Here is a 27,950-nt window from a genome sequence, read left to right on the forward strand (position 1 = left end):
CCCCCACACTTAATTTTATTCCTATGACATAGGGACTTACAAGACCCTATGTGATAATTTGGAGGTGACAGGTTCCCTTAATGGAACCTGCCCTCCAACACAGAACATATGTTCTGTGCAGTTCCTGACAGTTGAGACAGGTGGCGCTGTGATTACAGCACTCCTGTCTCAGTGATCACACAGTACAGACAAAGAACGGACGTTCTCTAGACTCTATGGCTGAGCTGTTGTGCTGTTGTCTCGGGTCCCCCTGAAGAGCGGGGGGGGGGAGGATGGGGTGCGGGCAGACACAATCGCCGCTGCTCGTTTGATAGAAGCGTTCTGATCAGATCACTTATACTAAACGCGCGGCGGCTCCCTGCTGTACATTTAGCTCTGCTAGTCCATCACTCCTCGCTTGCTCCTGTGATGGACTACAATCTTATGTTTAGTTTACTAGTTTGTATTGAGCTTGTAGTCCATCACAGGAGCGAGCTTGGAGCGGTGACTACTTTACAACACACACAGGGACCATGGGGAACAAAAGTAGCCCCCCTCCAGAAGGAAGGACAGTGTCAGCACCAATTCAGAGATGATTGGAGGATCTACAGCCGAGTGATACACAAATAAGAGACATTGTTGTTAATAGTTAAGGTACTTGAATGTATTTTTAAAATGTTACTCCTGAGTTTAGTGTCACATAAATCTTTTTTCAAGGGTTCTTTCAGGTTAAAAAAGGTTAAGAAAGGTAATAGTTGTGTCCATCTTTCATAGGTGTGGGTTACAAAGAAGGCTGAACAGAATGGCAAATATTTGGGCTGATAAAACAGGTCTTTTATTTCTTTTTAAATGAGCATTTGGTGGCCTGTCTGGAATTCCACTTTAATGCCTGAGAGAAGCTAAACCTCCTCCCTGTCAGAGCCCATTTTACATATTTTTGTGGCTTATCAGTAACCAGTCACAGCTGGGCATCTAGCGAAGAAGAAGGGAAAAGGAATAATTCACACCTCATTTCTGCTCACTTATGTTTTACATTAATAGAAACCAATAATAGGAACCAGTTACCATAAAAGTTATAGACCGTAAATAACACAAATGGCAAATAAGTATCATTGAGCACTTTTCACAGCTGGACAGGAAGGATGTTCCGTGTGATGGCTGTTAATGGATTTCCTCTATGTGAACTTGCATGTAAGAAAATGAGTTCTGATGACATTAAGATGTTGCTGTCAATGGAGAAGGTGTGTTTAAATGCTATCAAATGAGCCGCGTGCCTCAACTTCAGTCATATGTGACAGCAGAGAAAGCAAGGCAAAACAGAGCAATGAAATGCTGGTCCTCATCAGATTTTAAAAGCTTAGTCCACCCAAAACTAACATTCCAGTTGTTGGCAGATGCTAGAGCGCTAAATCCACAGGCAAACGTTTATTAATCCTTAGATGTGATGACTGCATTAGTTCTCTTTTTTTTGCGGCCAAGAGCAATTTTAGCAAGTACAGAAAAATACCTGTTGATCCTGCCATAAGTCCACTGTCTTTGTAACTTCCTGTGCGCTGATCTGAAATCTCAAACAATGTTATGAGTTCTTAAGAGTGCTCTTCTATGAACTACAAAACACCTGCATGTCTGTAGCATATGTCAATAGTGTATGTCGTAGTCCAAATAATGAGAGCAGCCTAGGGTGACAACGCCATTACTCCATAGAGTACAGTGAGTGAGTGTTGTCACCCTAGGACAGGAAGTGTGTCACTGGATCACCAGGTAAAAAAGCCTGAAAAAAAAAAGAAAACCAATGCAGACATTACATCTAAGGACTGGTAAGCTATAATATATTACACTTTTGTTTTTGGGTTCAGATACATTTTAAATCACATGACTGTAGTGCAGATCAGAAATATATCTTTTGAATATCAAATGTTTTGAAAATCAATAAGCTCTAAGAACATTTGTTCAAAACTAACCCAAAGGCTGCATGTTAATCAGTCAGCTGATCTACATAATTGACCCAGGAAGTCCTGTACCCAGGGGGTCTGGAGATGAGGCTCCTCTCAGCAGGAAGTTCAGGATGTATTGTATTGTATCCTATACCAGGACAAAGCCAGTCACATCGGCACCAGCAATTTGGCCTCATGTATCTGATTGCTAAATCTCTTATATAACAACCTTGTGCTCAGAGTATTCAGAATTTTACTCCAGTGATAGGCACAGAGAGACTTGTCTGAGAGCCACCTCGGTCGCTATGGCGATTGTTCCGTCACTGCGTGCAAGTTCAAACACTCGCAATTGCTATCATAAATCCCCCCCCCCTCCCCCCCCAGTATATTAAAAACATTTGTTTTTGGTATTATTCACCTAAAATGAATGTTTACAGATATTCACAGAGCAAAGGCCCCTACAAACTGTTTATAAATAGACCCCTAGGTGTCACAGACTCCATTGGACTTTTATGGACTGTACATTTTAAAAAGTACATTGTCCTGCATAGATGTGGGCTGTCGGGGAGGCAGGGGAATGACGTCTTTACAAACTGGGCTTTTCTCATTACCTGTTTCGAATTGCAGCTAACAGATTTCAGCTAAACGCTCAGATAATTTATTCTTGAATAATAAGTGTTTTTCTCTCAGTTTGTGTCCAGAAAATATACCACCTTACCTTTGGCAACTTTGCCAATTATTACAGGGAACATTTTCAAATTCAGTAATGGTTCTATAGGTGCTGTATGTATAGATTATTACTTTATTCACAATGACTGAATAGTAAATTTCTCAGACAAGTGAACAGTGGATGACAGTTGCAATCTTTTTTTTAATGATTTCCTTAGTTTATGTTTTAATGTTTCAAAGTTCACTTTCTAATGCGATCAGTGAAATCACAATATTGTTTCATCCCACGGTTATGTATAAACGCACAGTATGGAACTGCCCCTCCTCTATTCCTGATATAATAACAAACACAGAGGTGCAGATGTACCATACAATGCAGAGGAATCCCGCAGATTTTCACTAATGATACACAGATTCCGACCGATGGCCAGCTAACATTACCAGACATCCGCTATCAATTATTCAGTAGTGTGTACACAAGGGGAGCCATTCAGAAATTACTGATGGATTGGAGGGGTCTTTCTATAGAGGAGAATACTTACTAATTACAAAGCACTATATGGGGCCTCTCCGTGACATATGTTTACAGATCCGAGTGGATAAGCACCATAGGATGAGAGAGAGAGCGAGCGAGAGAGAGAGAGAGAGAGAGAGAGAGAGAGATAATAAAAGTAAAAAAATGATAATTACAGGTCTCAGGGTCTTAGCAATTCACCTGTGTACTGTATATGTGCCTAGGATGGCAAGGTAAGATGGGGCAGCACAAAACTTTACAATTTTTGTATACTTTTTTTTGTCTGGCCACCTCAGGGCTCTTGTAAATAAATCCAGAAGCAGTATTGAATGGAGAGGGGGCTATACAGAGGAATCACAAGTGTCTCTGAAGCTAAGTAATATGGAACCATAGTCTTAGTCTGCAGATTTTTACAATGGTGTTCTATGGGATTCATCCAGCTTCTGGTTAAAATTGTTACTATTACAAACTGGACTGGAGATCCAGAACTTTTTTTTAAACAACTACATTATTATTGTATATTATGAGACATTGGGAATGTGTTTATGCAGACTTGCAAAGTTACTGAGAGGACCACATTAAAAACAAATTAGCCCATACGATTGTAGATTCCCTTTAAATAGGCAGTGTGCCTTGGGGTCCTCTCATGAATGGTGTCCCAAAGAGAGAAGTGGGTGATTTAATCATCTGGTACCCAAACTCAACTGGAATATCAAGTTTGGGATGACATAGCCTCCTCCAATCTAAGGCCAGCATAATTAATATATACGGCAACAACAGATCCTTAAACATTAGTAAATTCATACCTGTGGCTTCTTCTTGTTTATAGGAGGAAGAAGTGATGCTGTCGGAAAGGTAAAAGGATGCCTACAGTCTGACCAATCAACAAAGCCGTCACTGTCATTACTCTTCTTTGAAAGGTCTCGATGGCTCAATGGTCTGGCTCTCTGTAGCCGGAACTCCATCTCATCAGGATACTGCCTATACGGTGAGTTAAATACACTCGCCACCTAAAAATAATATAGAATTATAATAAAGAAAATGAATCTAGGGGGAAAAAAGGAGGTTATGAAAATGTGAGTGGAAAGAGTGACTGTATTTTCTGCCCCAGTGAACCGTGTGAACATTATATGGGTGCTGGATCTATGAAATCTTTTCCTCAGACAAGGATGATGTATGAGATTAATGGCTATGTATTTTTGGAACATGATAGAGCTTGGTGTAAGGGGACAATGTATAATTTTAAGAATTTTTTTTAAGACACACAATTAAAAATGGCATAAAAAGAAAAAAAAAAAGAGAACAGTTAGCCCCACTTATAATGGACATGCTTTGTGGGTGGACTTATGAATAGTCTACAACAAGGAAGATATTTTAAAGGAAATCTATTATTATTATTTTTATACAGGATTTATATAGGGCCAACAGTTTGCTCAGCAGTTTACATCTATGATCAGGGAAACACATAGGCTGCCATTGCTGACCTTTTTTCATTAAATTTACTGGCCTAATTTTTTTCAAAGTACAAACTCATATAAAAATTAGACAAAACAAAAAGGAGAAAAGTGGGGCCGTCACCATAATGATTACTCAAGTTTTATTCTCTGGGAAACTGAGAAAAGGAATCCGGCCACTATGGTCACTACTTTCCTTTCCATCTTTTTTAATTTGATTGGATATTATTATTATTACTGTTATTCACGATTTATGAGGCAACGGTTTGTGCAGTGCTTTACACAATAAAGGGAGACAGTAGAGTTACAATACAGCTAAATATAAAGTGTGCCCATACACCTTACGATTATCGCCTGCGTTCGCGTAGGATAATCGCACAGTTGATGGGTGAGCGCACAACCGCAATTACTGTACAACCGTTCAACTTTTGCCTTTCCAGCAGGCTAGAAAACTTTTATTGAATCGTACGAAATTTGATGGATTAGTGGCGTTTTTGTACGAAAAAAATTGCAACAAGAACACTGCTCATGCGCAAACAAAAATCCGTTCTGTCAATCGACGGAATTCGGCAAGGTGATATTGCTAACGAACGCTAAATGAAACCCACAATGGTCTGTGCATGATGGGGCAATTGTATGAAAATCGAACGATGGTTCGGTCATCATACGAAAATAATCGTGCTATAATCGTAAGGTGTATGGGCACCTTAAGGGTTAGGAAATCCATGCATGTGAGAACTTACAATCTAAAAAGAGGGGGACATACTGATTGGGGGAATGGGGGAGAAACCTCTCACTTGGACACCCCAGCCAGGGTTGACTACGCTCCAGAAATTTCCAGATGGGTTATAGAAACTTGCAAACTTTTTATTTTTTAAAGCAACCCTTAGTCACTGACATTTACCATGTACTTTGATGTTTGTAAATGATATAAAGGAAATATGTAATCATAAGAAATTCAGAGGCCTCCATTGCTCCTTTAGTAGGTTCCAAATTTTGGTTTTTATGCTGATCCCCAGGCTTCAAATATATCTAATTCACTGAACTGGGGTAAGTACAGATCAACAGCTCTGTCTTTCAGTATCCTTGTGCTGGGTCTGTAACGCAGAAAGTACAGAATGCAGGGTCTGCCAAACAACTTTTTTATTCCGTGACAGGTGAGCTTTAATGCAATCTGTATTGCCTGGTGGAATATGATGGAGTTATAAGAAAGATAAAACAAATAAGTGCTTTTGGCTGCTTAGGGTGGTCTGTTCTACCTGGTGGAATATGTTCGTGTTATAACAATAGGTAAAAAAGTGATTTTAGGCTCTTTAGGACTGTCAGTACTGCTCGGTGGAATATGCTGGCATAAGTATAAGAATAAGTTAATGAATAAATAAATAAATAAATACATAAAGTGCATTCAAGCTGCCCTAAGCAGTCATAATATAAACTACCAATGCAGTAACTGCACCGTCCGGGTCAATGCCCTCTCATTTCAAAACTGGCTGTTAAACCACCACGGAAATGCCCTACAGGTCAACCACAAGGGGCAAAGCAGGGCAGACGCCAGTCTGCATGCAGTTCTACATTAACATTTGCGAAACATTTTATCGGCAACAAATAAAAAGAGAAAGTGTTCACAAAACTTCTCCGAATCCGTCATCTCTATTATTTTCTTTTGACACTAATCCTGTGGGAGCCCGACACATTACTCAGGCCCAACACATCCTTTATTTTTTTTCAACTTATGAGGCCCCTGCTAGTGACATGTGCTGTCTGGGACTTCATTTTCTCCTGCAATTTTCTGAAGTGACAAACACTATGGGGAAATCTGGGCTAACTGTTAAAAAAACCTACAGTGCAGTTATTCGCGGCACTGTCATGCTAACCTGAAGCTCAATAAGTAGCAGGAAGTCTCGGGAGGGGATCCCTGCTAATAGCTTTTCACTGACCTTCCTCCATCAGGCCCCAACGTTGACTGCTGGCCCTGTGGTGAATATGGTAAATGAGGTGTGAAACTGCTGGGTTTTTTTTGTTTTTTTTAAAGGCCATATTTCTGACATGTCAGAAAATGAGCTACGCATTAGATATACTTTTTTTTTATTTCATCTCGCTCTCTTTTTTTTTAACAGAATCCCTTTTCCACAAGTATGAAGCTTGCGCACGTTCCATCATGGAAAGCCATGCATGACCTGGGATATTAATTGCACCAGGTCATGCATACTGGCAAACAATGAATTTGCTAGCAGGATGTTCTGCAGGCCTGCAATAACATTTTTGATTATTTGACATTTCCAACAATTGAGGTTTTTTTTATAATTATTTTTTAAAAATATTTATGCATATGAATAAAAAAGAAGGAAAATAACCACTGCAAAAGCCCCCCAAAAAATAAACAACTGAGAAATCAGTAAAGGTGATAAAAGAATGCTTTCAATACAGATAAACATTCATAAAAAAAAAAGTAATTTTCTTTTTTTCTTTTATCATCTGTATACAATCTCTAAGTGTACCTGAAAAAAAAAATTAGCTTTGTTAAAGGGAACACATAGAAATGTTGATTGTGTCTAAGCACTACCTTCAAATATATATATATATTCTTGAATTACTACTGAACAATAACAGTCACAAGCCTTATGTCACATGTATTTCTGCTGTGTGAGATCATCTAAGTCAGTGCTCCCCAACCTTTTTATCGCCGCGGACCGGTCAACGTTTGATAATTTTACCGCGGAACGCCTGTGCAGCACGTTGCTTCGCCTGCAGTGTGTCACGGCCTTAAACCTCTTGTCCATGAAAAGTCGCACACATTCCTTGGGCCGCCCGGTACCATTTGATGCACGGACCGGTACCAGTCCGCGGCCCGGGGGTTGGGGACCACTGATCTAAGTCACTGCTGTCTCTGACTGCATCTGGAGAGAGAGATGCCTGACAAAATTTGGAGTGAGATTTGGTGGTGTCATTACTACAGCATTACTACAATCTCAATACAAATTAGTAAACTAAGCATGAGATTGTAGTCCATCAAGGGAGCAAGCTTGGAGTGGTGGCTACTTTACAACACACACAGGGACCATGGGGAACAAAAGTAGCCCCCCTCCAGAAGGAAGGACAGTGTCAGCACTAGGGATGCACCGATACCGTTTTTTTGGTATTGAGTACGAGTATTCACCGATACCGAGTACCGATACCGGTACTTCTGCTAGCGTTAAGCCGGCTCCATGTTTCCTCCTGGCACTGCTGGTCAGAGAAAATCGTCCTCTGATCAGAAGTTCCGGTATCGGGGAAGGTATCGGAGCATTTGGTATGAGTACTCGGCCAAATACTCGGTATCGTCGCATATACTAGTATCGGTGCAACCCTAGTAAGCACCAATTCAGAGATGATTTGAGGATCTACAGCCGAGCGATACAATAATAAGGTCCAGTATTGTTAGTTACGGTACTTGAATGTATTTTTAAGATTTAACTCCTAAGTTTTGTGTCACTTTAATGTTTGCCTGGAGTTTTCCTTTAAGTGAAAGTTGGTAGAGTGATCACTATGAGAGGCATGAAGGAGAGCTGTGAATGAAATATTTGTTAGATCAGAGACTGCTGAATCAACACTGACCATTGCACTTTATCATAATTATCAGGGCATAGTACTGCCAAGGGATTCATAAAAATCCCACTCAGCAAATAACTGCCCGACCGTTAGGAGACAGTCACAGTGTTAACACAGTGTCAGAGTTCGGCGTTTAGTGCGCTATTCAGTATTCCATTACTCTTGAAGGGAATGGAGGAGAAACATGATAGTTTCTCAGCTTCTACACTTATAATTGCACAGGAAAACTTTTAACGGGTGGAGAAAAACTGCCGAGATGTTTTCTGTAGGCAGAAAAGGAGCATCTTCATCACTGAGATCTGCCAGGATGGTCTGGGTAAGGTCTTGTTTGTATAACGGTCAAAGGAAATGGATGGTACTGCCAAGCAAAAACTAAAGGTGCAGTGCACAGAAACAAAGCATATTCAAACTTCCAGTGTTCCCCCTCCCTCTCAGCAACATCTTCAGCCCCTTTCACATAGGCGCCATCCGTTTCAATCATCGGGGTATCCGTGTACAGATCCACTGCTGCTCAGAGCAGTATGGAACGGATGTCACTCAGATCAGATGACCTCTTATCCATAATGATTAAATGCGTGAAAATAACGCACATCCATTTAGATTTGACTTCCCATAAAGTAGCATTGGGCTTCCGATCAGATCCGCCTAAAAAAACTGACAGGCGGACCTAATTGGGTCTTAGGTACAGTAAAACAGTCTGCCAGAAAGTAGAAAATGTAGTGCTAGGCTTGCTTATTAGAAATCCCAGCATGTTTTATAAGCACAATGTCATTAATGCACCCTGTAGTAAATGTTTACTTGTAAAATAAATATGTTATACTCAGATTTTAAAGAAGTCATATAACACTAGTTCACAAACTTGTAAACTTTAAACATTAAATGAAATTGACCCAAACCCAACTTAGTTTCCTTTAAACTACAGTACAAAAACACTTTACAGTAGCATTAAACACTCAATCTTTTTTTCAGTAATGAGTCCAGACCAAACAAATATATATTGCCAAGCAAAGTTTTCTCTACTTTTTTGCCCAAGGACATACAGTCATGTTTTGGCAAAATTCTCTCAGCTCAGGTTCTCTGAACTTCCTGTCCAGTACAAGATCACAAGGGATAGAGCAGTCTATCCCTTGTGATCTTGTGTAGCAATGTTTCGGAACCATGTCGGTCCCTTCATCAGGCAAAGAAAGTAATCACTTTGTTTGCCTGATGAAGGGACCGACATGGTTTCCGAAACTTTGCTATGCATTATGAGGTGACCTTTGTATATCAATAAAGAGGAATTGACAGCAGGAACTCTGGAGTGCCAGTGACTACTTAATTTTTCATTGTTTGATTGGCGGCATCATCCGCAGTCACTGCAGCACCCACCCATAGGCTATGGGCACATTCGGGTCAGGAGTGCAGCGGGACATTATTATATTGGACTGTGTATTTGTGGATATAGAGAGAGACTTGTTGCACTCCTTACCGGATACCCCAACTTTCAGGGGAGGGTGCGTGTAGTGACTGCGGATGGCACCGCTAGTTACATGGATCATTTGAAGAAATGTCACCAGCACACTAAATATACATTCAGGATAACCATGTGTTAATTTAATAAGAACCATGTCAAGTAAAAACAAGCGCTTTCGGGGCCACGCAGGGTTCCTTCATCAGGCTTCATATTTGTGGAGACACACAGCTTTCTAGCACACACAATGGTGGCTCCATAGGACCCTGCAAGGGAAAGGAGCCACCCCAAACCAGGATATCAGGACCAGTGCTCAGGGGACCAGCTAATTTTACAGGAAACTAGAACTTTTAAATATCAAGAAGCAGCATCCATTGTAAGTGATTTAATCAGCATTTGAAATAGCTTAACCTCTTGCCGTCCGCCCGTAGTAAAAAAACGTAGTAAAAAGACGGCAATTTTTTTCTGCTCGCGCTGGCCCCCTAGCGGGCACACACGGGCAGAAAAGACCCGATCAGTGCACACACCCGTTACCCGTTACCGGGTGTTACACAAGAAGCACTCACCTGATAGTTCTCCTTTAAAAACATTATGACTTTAATATCACTTTAAAATATTGCCTCTCTTGTTCCTGACTAAACTACAAACACACCAGTATAATTAACCCCCTTCAGGCATATGGGGGACTGTCACTCTCTATCTTCTCTTTCTCTCTATCTCTTTCTCTCTATCTCTCTCTCCAGCATCCTGACTGAGCTTCCTTCTGCTGGCTCTACACCAAGAGCCAATCTTTTATTATTGCCACCGTGATTTATGTCTTCCAGCTCTCAGCCAACTGCAACAGTGAACTGCTGACAAGCAGAGAAGTGTGAATGCTGGCGAGCATAGCTTAAAGGTGCAGTCGGTGCTTCTCCTGCGAATAAGACTGGTCTGCTTATATAAAGATTAGATGTATTTACTGTTTACTGCGATGTGAGCCCCCTGGTGGCTGAATGCATTATGGCAGCATTACACAAGAAAACAAATCACTGCAGTGCCAGTAATGTAGTCACTATAAGACAGTCGCAGACAAAAGCCTAGGTGCTAGGGTAAGAGGGAACAGAGTCAATATACAAAACTCAAAATTTTTTGCTAAAAGTGGGTTGCTTTGTCTGGCTATCTCTAAAAAATGTGGGAATATCAAATAGGAAAACCACAAAAAAAAAGAAAGTGTGCAGGGGCTTCTGAGAGGAATTACAAGGCTCTCAGCATATCAAGTAACAAGCACTTTTTTGTGAGCTCTTGATTAATGAATTGCACAGTCCAGTGCAAAATGAGACCAAATAATCACAGACAGTTCCTTTTTTATTCCTATTTTAGGCTAGGTTCACATCTAGGCGACACTTCACCACGGGGCAATTGTGCACGATTCTGTGTGGATTGCCGCGCAGTCAGGAGTTGCCAAGGTGTGAACCGATCGCGCTGTGGGTGCCATTATTTTCTAATGGCACCCCAGTTGCGCCGGGCAAACACGATTTTAAAGCCCCCCACCCCAAAACAACCGCGCGTCGTGTATTGAAAAAAAAGGTACTTGTATCTTTTTTCTGCGGTTGCCGCGCGGATGTCACCCCACTGAAATCAATGGGGCAGTGCGGCATTCGCTGCCCGCATTGTACAGGACCGCTCGATCCCGGGAGTCGTGCTGTGTAGTGCAAGTGTGAACCTAGCCTTACTCTTGAAAAAAAAAAAGAATTTTATAAACTATATTAAAATGGGTTCATAGTTTTCTGGCCGCTTTTTTGCAAAGCCTGAAATTTAGTTGTTATACTTTTGGCCGGGCCCCAGTTAACGGCTCCCGGTATCGCGGCGGCAGCAGTAGCCAAACAAAGCTTAATCTTACCCGCAAACAGTTGAGAATTAAAAGTTTGACCTAAAACAAGCTGTGAAGAAAATATTATGCTTAGCTGTCAGGGCAATAGATGCAGGTCTTGTCTATTAGGACTGAATCTATATCAGGATGTTTCAGGGAACATTGTGTCCTGTATTCTATTTTAATATTTGGCTTCCCTCCCAATACATCAGGCTAAAGCTTGGTGCTGAAACTTTGTTAGTTGCTGCTTTGTATACACAAAAAAAGAAAGAAAAAAAAACAACTCAGCTTGGTAAGCGGAATGACTTTCTTGTCACAAACAAATCCTGGGGACAATAGTTTGTATTTATCAATTAGAGAACTCATGATGGGGAGCAAGAAAACTATCACTCAGCAATAAAGATGAACAAAAGGACTTGCAGTGCAGCTGATGATCATGTGATGGAGGTAAGATGGAGTGATGGAGGTTTGAATTCAGCGCTGCTGAGTGTGGCTTCGCCCACACAGCGGTGCCATCCATTTACAGATCCACAGGATCAGTGAATGGAAAGAGTACAAGCTCAATCAGCCACCGCGGCAGAGGGATTTAAAGTTCTCAAAGTAATACAAGTACAGTGACCTCACTGCACTTGTAGTCCATTCATTCTTCCTCCCGTCCCTGTTTCTGAATGTCCAAACATCAATATGGACATGGAAGGAAAGAAGAGTGTGCAGGAGCCAGAGCATTGCACCTGCAATCCACTAATCACGGTTGCAATGCTTCACTGGCTCCAAGCAAAAAATGCTAAATGCACATTTTTCCTTTAATATAGAAGTGTGCATTTATTTATTTTAAAAGTGAAATTTCCCTTTGTTTCCCACTGAAGCTATTTCCACTCATTTTCTGACCTACTGATCACTACTACTACTACTTCTGCTACTACTACTACTCCTCCTACTACTACTACTACTACTACTACTAACACTGGGACAGAAAGAGAGTGGAATCCTAACAGTAAAAAACAAGTATGGACCTTGCATCTAAAAAGCAAGTTGGCCCATTTATATTTGCCCCCTAAATTGCCGGGAAAATGTTAAAAATTGTCTGTAAGAGAAAAAAATTGATACTATACAAGTTTTCCCTGGCTTCCACCCGTGGTGTCTAGGCGATGATGATGTCCTCCGTTGGGATTTGTGGAATGTAGAGTACTTCAAATCTCACCAAGAAGATGCTCCCAGCACTTGCTGCAGCTTCTTCTCCTGAGATTTAGATTACTCAGCATTCCTTCAGACCTCGTGGGAGGAGCATACCCTGTCCTACAAAGCTGGAGGAAAGGTGAGTATAATATATTTTTTCTTACCCTACAGGTCTTCTTTATATCTTTTTTTCAAGTGTTTCAGCAAGGCGGAGGGGCAAATGTAAAGAACAGACCAAGCATGTAGTGCAAAGTCCACTATAAAGTAGATGTAAACAGTGGATGATATAAAAAAACAAATGCCAGTTTTATCTGTAATCAATTTTTTCACTTTTTTTTTTCTTTTCATCCTGTTCCCCATGTCAGTGCTGCTGATCTCCTCCTGCCTCTTACAGCCTCTTTCTTTCTACAGCCAATCGCTCCGGCGTCAGGTGCACATCAACGCTCTGGACCTGCTTCCTGATAGTGACAATGACAAACCATAAATGCGTATAGTATATAGGCATGTCGGCTTGTAGTCTCCTCCAGGATCGCACGTGACAAGGTGAAAACGCAGATGTACAATTGGGAATTATACCATACCATAAGGGGAAGTGCCTGAAAAAGGCCTTCATGGCAGGATACTAAAACAAATGATTATCCGCGCTATAGTGCTCTACCCCATACTCCTCAATAACACCCCATTGGCAGGATCACCAGGTATTCTTTAAAAGCACAACTAGGCTTTTCCCCCCACCACACACAACACAAAAAAATACATGTATATACCTAGTCTGGATGATCCACTGATGTCTAGGGTTCTTCCTTTCTCATCCAATGGCTCCAATAGGCAGTACTTACTCCTGCACAGCACCTACATAATGAAATATGAGTGCCTGGGTTGTCCAGGTATACTGTCAAACCTCATGCTTCCTGCTGATTGGGGAGCTCTTGTTCAGCAGGACTTCTGGAGAGAGCCCACTGCTTCCACAGAAAGAGCAAGGGCCATTCTCTACAGTATGCTGACAGGGGACAGGCTTTTTTCTTAGGCTGTGGCTAAAGAATGTGAATGTATAATAGTGATTGTGGGGATCCTTTGGTTTTGATGAACTTGGAATAAATTTATCTGATTTAAACTGAAAGTTCCATTGCTCGTTAACATGTGAAAGTTTATATTAGATGTTAATGATTGGGTTAAAATCGACTTTAATCTGCAAGGTGTGCTTCAAAATTTTTAATTATTATTATAAAGGATTTATATAGTGCCAACAGTTTGCACAGCGCTTTACACAATAGAGGGAGACAGATGCAACACAATTTCAATATGGGAGGTTTAGAAGGATGTTATTTCTTGTTATCCCAAAGCTAACCTGTCAGGAGAGATGTTATCTCATGATAGTTATAAACGTTTTAACGCAGGACAGACTTCCGCATCTTCATGCACTGCATGCAGGTAATGGGGGGGCAGCCATTAAAACTGGATGGTAAAAGTAACACTTTAAAGCTGGATTCACACCAAATTTGTTGGAGCTGCGCTGGCCGTTTTTTTCCAGTGCAGCCCCAACGCAAGACAAGGCAATTTGGCTTGTCACGGATAGGCACAGTTCCTACCACCAAATATATCTACCGCACATAAAATTATTTATACCAAATATAAACTAATAAAAAGTGATTAATAATCCAAACACATTTATATTTATATCTACAAAGAAATACAATATAAATCTTTAGGTTCACTTGAAAATATGGTAAATAAATATAAGTTTCGCATTCACTCTAAAATAGTGTTTTGTTGAGGAAAGGATCATAAACTATATGACTATTTTAAAATTTCAGATGCCATCAAAAGGTGAGTTTAAAATGGGAAATAAAAAAGTTCCTTTCGTCTAAAAACAAAAATTAGAATATACAGTATAATAAAAATAAAAAAAGCTGAATTAAATCCTTACACTTGAAAAATGGACAGCAAAATTGGCACCAACAAGCTAATTAACAAGAAGTTATCAAGAAGCCACATTGTAACACGTGCAACTTGAGGGTTCTTAATCATAGTTTCATTTTTAAGCACAAAATTAATTGAATTAACTTCTTGATGGATAACTTTTCTGCGGTCATTTATTTTCTCCTGTAATCAGTGTTCTTCCTAAAAATAGTGGACGTAAAACATCCTTGGTGTGGCTGGCAACAAAGCCCGGCCCTATTCCCCGAAGACTTGGCTCGAAACATTATTAATCATGAGTTTGAGGTTTGGGAGAAACTTGTGATTCTTTTTGTCTCGGGGGTATGAAAGGCCAGCAGAGCTACTGAGGTCACGTTCCCAATCTGTGTGGTAAGATATGAATGTGCCATAATCACCACTTAGGCGGTGACTTTCACTGTATCATGAGTGGAGAAGCGGTAAGAGGTTTAAGGAGGCGGCAGACATGTGGCACATACAATGATCGAGTAGCTCACAAATAACCCTTTGTAAAGATGTTCTGACCTTCCGTATGATTATTCCCCACTGTCACTATTATACATAGTCTGGAAGCAAAAAAAGGGACTAACCTACTTCAAAATGTTCATGTCCCCAAGCAAAACAGATACGAATTCTAATTCCAGTAGCAACTGTGGCAAGTGATAGTCATTACTTGCAAAAAACAATACAGTTATTTGCAAAAGGACAACAAAGAAAACTGTAAACAACATTAAACTAAATATACTATAGGTAAAGAAAACAAATAACAAATTAACTGGTATATAACCTCTGTAAAGATGGGAAAAAGTTAAAACACTTTGCTGCCCTGTCCACTGCCTAACATGTTGAGTATATCAGTAATCTCAGTGTGAATAAAATAACAGAGTCCATGTTGACTTACTAAAAGAGAGAAGCATGTTCAAAATTCAAAAGTTTTGAAAATTACAAATCATTGTTTTTATTTGTACATTATTAGATCAGCACTTTTTTTTAGTGGCGGCAGCCTTTAAAAGTATGGAAAATCTTTAGGCACCCTGGTCTAAAATGTAAATTTCCTCCAAAATCTATACTAGACCTCTATCCTAGATAAGAAAAAAAAAAAAGACATGGAATCTTTTCCCTTCACATCAGAGTCTCCCCCTTTCCCATCAGAAGCTCCGCTTCCCATCAAGAGCTCCCTTCCCCTTCGGAGTCCCCCTTTCACATCAAGAGGTGTTCTTTTCTGAATGCTCAGGAAGGTCCCGGATCCAGGCTTCCCTGGATTAGTATTATGCGTTTCCATGGTGCTGGTGGCTGGCCCACCTGCACCGTGTAAATGCATGGTGCTGTGTGAAAATATGAAGGCATCCCTGACAAAGGCAGAATGCCGTTGCCAGGGCACCCTGGTTGAGAAAGGCTGGATTAGATGATAGAAGTCAGCAGAGCTTCACCTCATTCACTACGCTAAGAGAAAATTTGCTTGCAAAGTGAAAATTTGCTAAGTAAAGAATTAGCTAAGTATTTGCCTTTAGTAAACCAACCCCAATGTGTTTTATCAGCACAAGTTCAGGCAGTAAACAGGCAGCCAAAGTGAGATCTCAAGGGTCCCTCAGAGGTTTCACTTTTAGCAGCAGAAATAGTAGCCCAGCCATGACTGGTTCTTGCCAATACAACACTAGAATCATAAAAAAAAACTATAGATACAGATAAAGTTGAAAAATTAAAATAATAAAATCAGTAGGTAATTTATAATTGTATATACAGTCATGTGAAAAAATAGGAACACCAGGGGCGTAACTAGAAATCACAGGGCCCCATAGCAAAATTTTGTATGGGGCCCTGTGATTTCTAGTTATGCCCTTGCAGAGCCCACCTGAGAGTGACCCTGCAGAGCACGCCATAGACACTCTATGGTGGGGTCTGCAGGGTCTCAGGTGGGCTGCACAACTCTTACCTGTCAGCCCCGATCCGCTGTACGTCTCCATGGTCGCTGGCAGGCCCCGCCTCCTCCTTCGCCGGGCCCACCTCCTCTTCCCTCGCTGGGCCCCGCCTCCTCTTCCATCATCGGGCCCGCCTCCTCCGCTTCTGACGCCAGGCCCAGCCTTCCTTCTCCACAGCTGCTGGATCATTGACAAGTTGTTGGTGATCTAACAGCGACACATTCCTCCTCACAGCCGCCAGTAACAGCCAGCAGCCTGTGATGCCTTAGCAAACCAGGCGGCCCGCACGGTATCAGGGTGATGTCCTGGCCGGGCCCCCCTGTGCCCCGTGCCCCATAGCGGCTACTTGGGTCGCTATGGCGATTGTTACGCCACTGAGGAACACCCTAGCTTATAGAACCTGCTGACTTTTTCAACATATTTGAACAGGAAAAACATTAGGGGGTCTATTCACAAAGCTACCGAAGGATCTAGCCGCAGCTTTGGCTGATCTTTCGGGTAGTTTCGGCCCCAGGACCCCTTCGGTTCAGGGCTGCTGTACGGGCTATTCACTATAGCCCGTACAGCCCCGGAAGTTGGCCGAGGGCTCAGTTGAGCCGAAGGCATATGCTTCGGCTCGACTGAGCCCAGGGGAAATTCAAAGCTGGCCGAAGCTGGTAACCAGGGACGCCTTCTGTCATTACACTGCGGCTCCTCAGTACACTGAGAACCCGGCGGAGCTGCTGTAAAATCACAGCAGCTCCGACGGGTTCTCAGTGTGTAATGGCACATGGGCATCCCTGGTAACCAGGGACGTCCATGTGTCATTACGACGAGAGCTTAGGAGAGCCGGCAGTGATATGAAAGTCGACTCTGCTAAGCTCTCATCTTAATGACAGAACAGCATCTGCTGGTTACTAGGTCATTAGGATGAGAGCTTAGCAGAGTTGGCTTTCATATGCCCGCCGACTCCGACAAGCTCTATTTCTAATGACAGCTGGTCCCGGCCAAGAGAAAACATTTGGGCAGAGCTAGCTGTCAGCTCCGCCTGCTAGCTCCGCCCAATCGTTTTCTATTTTTGTTTTTTCTACTTTTTAAACTGTTTTTCTATTCTGCTTGGTACCACAGAGGTACCGAGCAGAATAGCCGAGCCGAATGCCGCTGAGTGGCATTCGGCTACTCACTGCTGTTCGGCATCTATGAGAATAGGCAGAACAGCAATAGACCCCCAGATCTTCTCATGACCGTGATATGGTTGAATGAGAAACAATTGCCTTTTCAATCTTTTATTTAACAAAAATATCATTATATGTAATAATACACTGTGGAAAAAGTAACTATACCCTTGACCTCAAAAGTTGGTATTGCCCCCTTAAGCAGCAATCACTTCTTGCAGGCAGTTTGCATAACATCCCACCAGTCTCTGACATCAACTTGGTGATAATTTTCACCAGTCCTCCTTGCAAAATTCCTTCAGTTACAAAATGTTTGTGGGTTTCTTTGCATGAACTGCATGTTTCAAATTCCCCAGAAAATTTGAATGGTGTGAAAATGAGGGATTTGCTTTGCTAGTTTGCTTCAGATCATTATCCTGTTGAAAGATCCATTTCTAGTTCAACATCATCTTTTGGACAGATGACCAGTCTCATCATGCAGAATTTGTGGTTAACTCAATAAATGCAAGCTGCCCAGGCCCTGAATCAGGAAAGAACCCCAAAGCCTAACATTTCCACCACCACGCTTCACATTTGGTTTGATGTTCTTCTCCAGAAAAGCTACTGTGTCAACATGTCTACTGTTACTGTAGCCAAACCAATTCTATCTTTTATTCATCGGTCCACCAAACATTGTTTCAGAAGGTTTGGACTATGCCTTTATGTTCAATGTCAAACTGTAGTCTAGCTTTTATTTATTTATTTTTGGGCAGGAAATTATTTTTTCCTGGCACATCACCAATGTGGGTTAAATTAGTTAAATTTGTTTTTAACTGTAGATGCATGCATGACTCCAACTGTTGCAAGAGTTACCTGCAGATCCTGCAAATAAATTTGGGGGTTCGTGGAGACTTCTTTTAGCATCCAATGGTCAGCTCTTAAGCTGGATTTACTGGGCTGGATAGAACACGAGATCCTGGATAGGTGTGGTTTAAAGAAGACACGTTCTACCTGCATCCTCTCTAGTGGAGGTTTTATTCATTGGTACCTAATCTGGAACAAATGATTCTAACCTAATGGATTTGAAGTGGTGGTAAATGCAGGCGGATACATACTTTTGTTCATGTTATCTGCATTTAATCTGCATTTTTGTTCATTTAGATTATAAGAATAAATACACCATGTCAATTTCATGTGTTGTTCGAGTACAGTATATCACATTTATTTGTAAGTACTGTTTAAATAAAGATCTAATGTTTGCCTGCTCAGATATGTTGAAAAGGTCAACAATTTCCATATATCAATAAATACACACACGAAAAAGGATAGAAGGGAAACATTTTAGTTTCAAGATTCTGTGAGGGATAGAAATGTTTAATACCTCTAAATTAGAATAACTTATTTTTGCAATTTTAAAATAGCAGCCTATGCAGATGACATCCTATTTTTTGTAAGACAGCCCAGTATCACTTTCCCTAATCTTATTAGGGAACTTGAACAATACGGTGCCGTCTCAAACTTTAAAATAAACCTCCAGAAATCTGAACTAATGAACCTTACGGCCTCTTCTTCGGAATGCCAAAGTGTACGTAGCTCCCTGCCATTTTTATGGAAACATCGTAAACTGAAATACCTGGGTATAAACTTAACTCCGAAGTGTTCAGAATTAGTACAATGTAATTACATCCCCCTACTGAATAACATAAAACAAGACCTAGCTAGATGGTCCAATGACCGACCATATCTAACCCTGACAGGCAGGATAAATATTATCAAAATGAACATTCTCCCGAATATCTGCTGCAAACACTACCGATTAATTTATCAGGCTGCTACCTTAAAACATTACATAAAGTAGCCGATAAATACATATGGAATCATTCTAGAGCAAGGATCTCACGTCAGTCTCTTATTAGGACCAAGCAAAGAGGCGGTCTGGCCTTACCAGACTTCGCCTCGTATTATCATGCGGCTGCCCTCAATAGAATATTAGATTGGACCTACCAAGAGGGGAAAAAGAAATGGGTGGATCTGGAATACACACTGGCCGGTCAACCCCTATCAACGATATGCTGGATCCCGTCAAAATTTAGAGAGCTCCAGGATTCTACTTCCCCTCTGACTAGGTCCACCCTAGCTATATGGTCTAAAATATATTCCCAGCAGATCGGCCCCTATAACTCCCCAATGATGCCTTTGATGGGCCATGCATACTACCCCCCAGGCCGTTTAGACAACGGTATTCAATTTTGGACAGAAACTAAAACCCCTAAACTAAGTGAGGTTATAGATGACACCGGCCTCATAACAATACAACAAATACAAAGGAGGTATGGAGTAAGGCCGCTGGATAATTGGCGATATCGCCAACTACAACATTTTGTCCTTTCTCTTCCCAAACCCTTAAGAACTCTTACAAATGCTTACCCATTGGAGAACATGTTGGCGCAACCCGACCCTCCACTACATGGCCTGTCGCAAATATATAAAATTTTGTTATGCAGTAAGACATCTCAAGAGCCAGCATTTATAGCACAATGGGAGATAGACTTGGGCACCACTTTAACTGGACCTCAAAAACAGCGTCTACTTAGCCTCAACACCTCCTCCTCTATTAGCTCATATGTGGTAGAGGCCTCATACAAACTATTAGCAAGGTGGTATTACACACCGGTTCGTTTACATGCAATCCATTCGTCCCACCCTAAGGAGTGTTGGAGGGGATGTGGCCTTGCTGGCTCACATGGACACATATGGTGGGCTTGTCCAAAAATTAAGCCTTTCTGGGCTCAAGTTAAATTCCTTATATCATTTATAACTGGACAACCAGGCCCAATAGACCATGGTCCATGGACCTGTTTACTGCATATGACGGACCTAAACCCATCAAGGTACAGGAAATCCCTGACACCACATCTATTGAACGCTGCAAAGTTCCTTATTCCTAAATATTGGAAAACTCCAACTACTCCGCCAATTAGAGAGTGGATACATAAAGTGGAATATTTACGCCTAATGGAGGAACTAACCCTGGCGAGACAGGAACGTACTAAGAGATACGAGACTATATGGTCCCCTTGGATAGCCTTCAAAACTACATCTTTGTACCTACAGCTGGAAGGGTAATCAACGGGGACCACATGGCAATCATAGATTAAGTAAAGAGACTGAAAGAAAAGACATGAGATGTAAGTAGTTATCAGGCGAGTAGAAAGTATACAGATTTATGTACAAAATTAACTCTGGGTAGATATTAACCTATCTAATTATGAACCTAATGAATGTAGCATAGATTATGCAGGTGTAATTTTTAATTATACATCCGTTATGCACTTGTTTAATTCTGCTGATGAAGAAATCCCACCTTAAGCCGATCTCTGAAAATATAAACATTCACATTTTTTTTTACATGCAGTGTACAATGATTTCACCACACGTAGCAAATATCTTATGTGCGGTATGGGCCAGTAGGTGGAGCAGACAACATTATGTACAGATCAAAAAAAATGTTTTAGCTTGGTTAAAAAGCAGCATGTAGTGAAGTAGTGTATTTTCTGTATGAATTCTTTGTGCCAAGAGTTTTAATAACTACCTCCAACATTTAGATATAAACCTCTCAGCATACGGGCATGTTTCTGCTATGCATTTAGAAAAAAAAGCAACAAAGTTACAGCAGAATATTCAGCAATAGCAGCATGAGTTAAAAAAGTGATGCTATTTCATCCAGCATTTCCATAATGTGAATTTGCTTTGTGTGGGAAAGTCCTTAAATATTTGTAACTTAAAATTTTTTTTTGTTTGCAGATAAAATATTGCACCAGATTTGTAACTTGCTATGCTTAATTTAAAAAAAGGTTGAGATAAGACACAAGTCCTTCAAGCTCAATCTATAGAAAAATTGAAGAATAAATAAATTAAAACTTGCATACATAGAACTCTGAACCCACAGGTGATCCAGAAAAAGAATCCTTCTTGCTCCCTAGACACTGTCACCTTGCCTGTTCAGAGCAAAGTGACAGTGTATGTGTAAATTCCACCCCAAGATAACTTTATACTCCTCAAGTGTTCCCCTGCCCCTTCTTTCTTCATCACAGCTGCCATCAAAATACCCAGATGGACCAGAGTGTGAGCAGGGGTCTAGAGGGAGTGGTGATATCACTTCCCCTGCCGTGTGATTGGCCACCAGGCCTGAGCACTTCCTCATGGGAAGAGCTTACATGCTCCTCCAAACCTGGAAGCAGCGAGTATTTTGCTTCAGCTGCAACATAGGGAAGAGTTGTGGGAGATCACTGGACAGGTAACTATCATTGGACCAGGAAGGGGGTGGTGGGTGGAGCTGTTCACAGACAATGCCACTTTTGCCCTGAATGGGCTAAGTTCTCCAACTTTCCTACTATCCTCCTACAAAGAAGAGAGAGGTCGACCCAGAAATATTTTCAATGCACTGACCAAATAATTTCTTCATTTTGAATCTGTATATTGAATTGAAAAAAATGCAGGACACATGGATGATTGTAAAAAAAAAAAAAACAGATCCACCAGAGTACTTGACTGGATAAAAAAGGCAATGTGGGGTGGTCAGCATTATATAACGGCGGCTTATATGTTTTTAGGGTTTCTTCTTTTTCTACTCTGCAACCATCCAAACACAGAATTGCATGTTTTATAAACTGGATTACCAAAGCTAAAAGTGGATCTGGCAACACTCATTATAATTCGACTCAAGCCGGGTGGTGTCAGCAGGACCAACTATGGCTCAAATAAAAGCGAATTCACAGGAATCTGCCAACATTTGACCCATGTATGGCCAGCTTGAGTCTCCAACTTTAAATTCATTGTGTGACAAAGGTTAACAGTCTCACCCTGCCTCTTTGGGTCCTCTTTGCAGCACGCAAATAGGGAAATATTTATCATTTGTTATTATACATGCAGAGTGTTACACCCCAGTTGACAGATAAGGGAAGCGAAGGACAATGGATATTCTGAGGTTGGATGAGACCTTGCAAGCCAAGCAGGTTAAGTATGTGAGTCCTTGCAAGCTAAGCAGTTAAGAATGCCTCCCACTTCTCACCTGCTTCACTTAGCAGTGCCAGGGTTATGTGACAATGAGAGGGGGTCCCAGAACTAGCTTAACCAATACCTAATGTAAATGAGCCGCTAAATTCCAAAGGGCCTTGTGGTGGTTCACAAAATGCACCATCCCTGCTGACTTGGCTAGAAGTGGTATAGGATTCGAGTTAGGAAACCAACCCTTAGGGATAGAGAACTATTTCCCATCGTGCTCAAGGGACTGAACTAGAAGTGTGTATGAAGTATATTAATAAGCTGTTCTATAGTTCCTAAATAGAAGTGTCTCCACCAAACCAGTGTGGACCATGAAACCCTGCAGCTACCTACATAGTGGTCAGTATAGATTTTGGATTCTTGTAAACTGATACACATAGGGCAAATGCTGTGAACATTAAACCCACCATGGGAATGACCAGACTTGCTGTGAGCAGTGTCCAGAACTGAGCTGGATTCTGTGATCTCTGTTTTGTTGCACTGCTCTCTCCTCCTACTGTACCGTACCCATTTACAAGGACTCAACTGAGAAGGACATTTTCCGAGACAGGCTTTATTTTCTGGTGAAGGCTCCAGGATTTGTTGTAAATCATAACACTTTGGAAGTTTATGTCTGAATTCTGTCTTTTGACTGGGGTTCTCTTTTAATTCTCAGACCTGAAGTAAAGTGAAGGGGGATGGCATCTGGCCCGCAGGCTGTCTTCATTTACCCAAACAATGGAAGTTGTTAATTTGTACAGTACTGAATCACCATGGGATGTATAAAATGGGAATAGAGTGTCAGGTATATCATTCCCATGAAGTACATATTGACAGCGGCACATTAGCATAATTAATTATGTGCAAACCTTCACCAAACATATGCTGCTAAACAAGCAATACTGATGACACTAAAAGATGTACAAAAGCAAAATAAATAATTGTCCTTAAAGTATACCCGTCATGTCAAAATCCATCACAAACTAACATTCGCTAACAGGAGGCACCAAAATGTCTAAACATTCATTTTGTCGGTGCCAGTACATTTTAGTGCCAGATTGTTAGCTTATGGCACCAGACAAGGTGAGCACATGCAGTTAAGGGTTAAGGTACAAGTAGAGAGTAGGTTAATAGGCGGCTTAGGCTAGGGGGTTAATGTTATGGGTCGGGGTCAAGTGTTTTAATGTCCAGCCAAACTGTTTTTGGATGAAGCAGGAAAGAAAAAGAAACTCCTCTTGTGAGCCAAGGGATTCAAGGCTCCGCCCCCAGCCGTGGACTCACAGGAGAAATGCTGCAGAGGCGGTTGCCAAGTCATTACGTTGCATGGCTTTCTGCAGTATTTAGGATCCACCCACCACCAGTGGAAGAAGAGAGTAAAGAGGCTGTGACATCATCAGACTAAACCCAACATGACTGGAAAAAGGGCTCTAATTGGTGGTTTAAGGGATAGGGTTAGGAGAGCATAGGATTAAGGGATTCATTTAACAAGAATCAGTATGGAGCCCTGAAGCTTACAAAGCACAATAAACATAAATAGGAGGGGGAATAAAATAAATATAAAATCCAGGAGAAGTGCAGAGTCACATGACCAGCCCCTCACCAATCAAGGAGCTCTCTCTGTTGGGAGAAATCAGTGAACTACCACAGGTTCTTTATCACAGCCAGCATTTTATGAATGGGCTGTAAAATACGGTTCGCTGTGTGCAGAGCCCTGTGAAATATAACAGAGAGAAGATATCTGCTCAGTTATAAGCCCCTAGGTATCTCACAGAAATACTCCTTCATTGTGAAAGTAATGCTTTCAATAGATAATCAGTGACCTTGCATTGTATTGTTTTGTGGGATGCAGTGGGGACGAAAAACTCCCAAAAACAAAATAACAGTAATTACAAAAGGCTGTTCTAGATAGAGGTACCCTATTCTGCCTCATTATATAGCTTCAGTTTTTTATGGCTTTAGTAATAAAATACAGCAATAAATAAAAAATAATATCTTTTTTTAAATGATTATAACTTTAAGTGTCCATGACTAATTTAGCTAAAGAGTGAACTACATTTTGCCTAAGATTATTCCTCCTCTGGGATTATACAAGAAGGCGGTAAGTACAAATTAAAATTTTAATTTACTGTGTTGATATCAGTTAAAAGATGACTTCTGATTGGTTGAATTTTGCACATTATTATTGGTCTTTATACCAAATAAGTGTGCCCAGCACCCTCAATAAATATGGTCCTACATTTTTTGCCTGCCTAAGCACTTTGCCTACCCAGTTCTGGTGATTGAAATATGTATTCAATAATAGGTGATTGAATATGATTGAAATATCACACCTTAACAAGGAAATAATGAGTGGAGCAAGTGTTGAATGTAGCCTCCGCTCTCCAAAGATTCGATGTAAATAATGCTTAGCAGAATCCCCCTTAATAATAAAATACCAGTAAAGACATGACACGACAACAAGCCGATGGAAATTAGTCACGGCAGTCTAGCAATTCTGTTTTCCTTTTCGCTTTCAGATGAAAGTGCTGACACGGACGCTTGTGTTTCAGGGCTGTTACTGAGCAGTCATGATATCTGCCCTCACACATAGAAAACTACCTAATTGAAGTGGAAGTTGTGTTTTTGTGATATCTTTTCAAGTCGTCATGTCCTATTCAGCTGGCTCTTTTGTCTCTGTCAGTGTGTGGCTCCCTGAGGCTTCCCTGAGCTGTCAAGGATTTGTACTGTATACTAACCTGCTCTGTACTGAGGAGGTAATGCATCTTCCTGGCTTCATGGTTCTTCCTGTGTTCTTCCTTTTCCAAATATCTCCTCAGTTTTTCCTTCTCTTTCATGGTGGCGTATTCCTCCAGTTCCTTCCTGCAGTAAGGCAAAATAGTTACTGATCAGCATATGGAACAATGTCATGATACACCATTATTAAGAGAAGATGGAAGCAAGGCACTGGACCCAGATTCCTATCCAGTAGAGACAAGTCTTCATATAAGTCTAATGGTTTAGATTTGGCAGCTTTCTACAGAGCAGGGCACCCCCAAAAGAAAGGGGTTCACCCAAATACCTTCCGCTGACACAATTACCCTCTATCTAAGCTCCTGGTATAGAGTTTTGATTTGAAATAGACACTCTTTAGAGACTCTTACCGCATTGCTAAAGCCCTGATAAAAGGGGATTTTTGCAAAAAAAAGATTACATTTTGGTAACTGGTATTGAAATAATACCTGTAATAACTGTATTCAGAAAATGTATTCTTTTTTTTATTATTATTTCACAAGCCTTTATTTATATTTTTAACCACCTTTCTGTCACTACAAGTCAGCGATAGAGTGCGGTCATGGAATCTTAGGCCTCTTTCACACAGGGTAATCTGGCATTCCTGTCGCAAGAATCTACAGACCCCTGCGTCAGGAATGCCAGGTGTCCCCGTTCACATGCAGCCACTGTACCCACTGGAATTGTACATGGTACGAGTACATATGGTCTGGAATATATGATTCATCTAATCAAAACCGCAAGTAATTGTATCATATATACGAATACATGTGGATTGCTGCTTACAGATGCGGCTGCTGTCACCTTTCATTTACTTGAATGAGCACAGTGGTGGCATCTGAACAGGGCACCTGGGATGCTTGATGCAAAAATATGTAGGTTCCTGCAACAGAAATCCCAGATCGCTCCATATGAAGAGGACTTACAGAGCCTGTTGCAGTGACTCGCACCTTGAGCCTGCCTTGGACTGATGATGCTGCTAACAAGGTGGCACTGCTGATAACGAGGCTTTGGATATTGCGAGGACAGTCTAGAAAAGGGGTAACAGAAGAAGACACTGGGGTCATTAAAGGTACAGTACATGTAGCAACTTTGCAAATCTTTTTACTTTTGATATCCAAAGTGACAGATTCTGTTGACAAGGCAACTATTAGGGTTTTTGTTAATTGTTTTGAAGGCTAAATGTTTTAAAGCTGAACTCCAGTGTCTTCCTTCTGTTTTTACTGTCTATTCATTAATTGTTTTATAAAGAAACATTTACTACATAGGAAGGGATTTAATGAGAACTATAGAGATGGCACAGCAGATGCTGATTGAGTTTCCCTTTGACTGAAATATTTATACCTGACATAAGTGGGCATAGAAGTTTACACAATGTACAATGCAAAAAGTTCCCCAGCACACCTACCAGCCAGCCTGACCAAAAACAAGGTGAATGTCAATTCATACATGTGCACATACTGTATATGTTGAGCCACACTTCCCTGCCAAGGCAACCTAGCAAAGTAGGGCCCCTAACTTGCCTAGCTCATGCCTCCAAAAACAACAAGCCCTGTGCTTGTTGTTCTTGTCCTTCCATCACAACTAGGTGAATCACTAACAAAAAACTAAATTGTGTATATTAGGTGGCCATTCACCTGATATTCCTGGGGTCAGTAAGGCACCAAGCAGGAAAGGAAGGTCACTGATCACGGGCACCTCCCATATTTCTATCCTGACAAGTTCCTTTAAGGTCCAACTCTAATGTTATGAGCCTTCATGACTTTTGTCTGTACCATGACAGCCCTAGCAGGCTAGTCCATCATCTGGCGTGTCCCTGGCTGCTCTCGGTAACATAGACATTTGCCATTCCTCTTGTTGACAAGCTCTAGGAGCTGTCTAGTAAAACAATAGCATTTTATTCAGTGTAGTAAAAAGTAACAATGGCAGTGCTAATAAAAAGTGGTATCTAGAAGCTGCTTGCATTCTAGAACCAGAAGACAGCCAATGAGCATTCACAGTGAACACAAAACTTGCTATAGGGCAGAATGTGCGGATGAGCTTGGGTCAATTAACATCCCTCAGATTTGTTCCTCAGAAACAGCTAGTCTAATTAACCTTTGCTTGAAACACTGGAACTTCGCCCACTGATGCATATAGATTTAATTAAGTGTTAATACCCGATGGCCAGGTCTTTACCATGAGTTACGCACTGCGGGTGTACAGTAGTCACTCGCCCTCTGCCGAGAAGAGATTCTGTTGAATTATTTGCCCTTCAGTGAGATTAGTTATATTATGCTTTGCAAAGCGTGTGTTTAATGTTGTCACCTTCTGTGATCTCCTGCTCTGTAATTCACCATTAAGCAGATCTATGATGGAAGTACTAGATATAAACAAAAGACGACAAAAGAGTTTATCTACACTCATGCTCTCCACTGCACACGTACAACCAAGTAAGCAGGGCTTGGCAATAAAGTACAGAAAGTACAAAACAGAAGGAAGATTCAAGTCATCACACCGACTGTACAGTGCTTCCAAAAAACAAAGGGGTTCATTCAA

General features: G+C 41.1%; 1 protein-coding gene across 1 annotated transcript in view; it reads right to left on the minus strand.

The window, feature by feature from the left end:
* Nucleotides 1–27,950, minus strand: part of SPATA17 (spermatogenesis associated 17) — a 124,438-nt gene that overhangs the window by 37,320 nt on the left and 59,168 nt on the right. The window contains exons 6-7 of the mRNA XM_018567105.1: nucleotides 25,379–25,502; nucleotides 3,903–4,106 (exon numbers count right to left, since the gene is read on the minus strand). Coding sequence (XP_018422607.1) covers nucleotides 3,903–4,106; nucleotides 25,379–25,502 — 328 coding nt within the window. The remainder of the gene's footprint in view (nucleotides 1–3,902; nucleotides 4,107–25,378; nucleotides 25,503–27,950) is intronic.

This window comes from Nanorana parkeri, unplaced genomic scaffold (genome assembly GCF_000935625.1).
Source record: "Nanorana parkeri isolate BGI_ZX_2015 unplaced genomic scaffold, ASM93562v1 scaffold1006, whole genome shotgun sequence".
Classification (NCBI taxonomy): Eukaryota; Metazoa; Chordata; class Amphibia; order Anura; family Dicroglossidae; genus Nanorana; species Nanorana parkeri.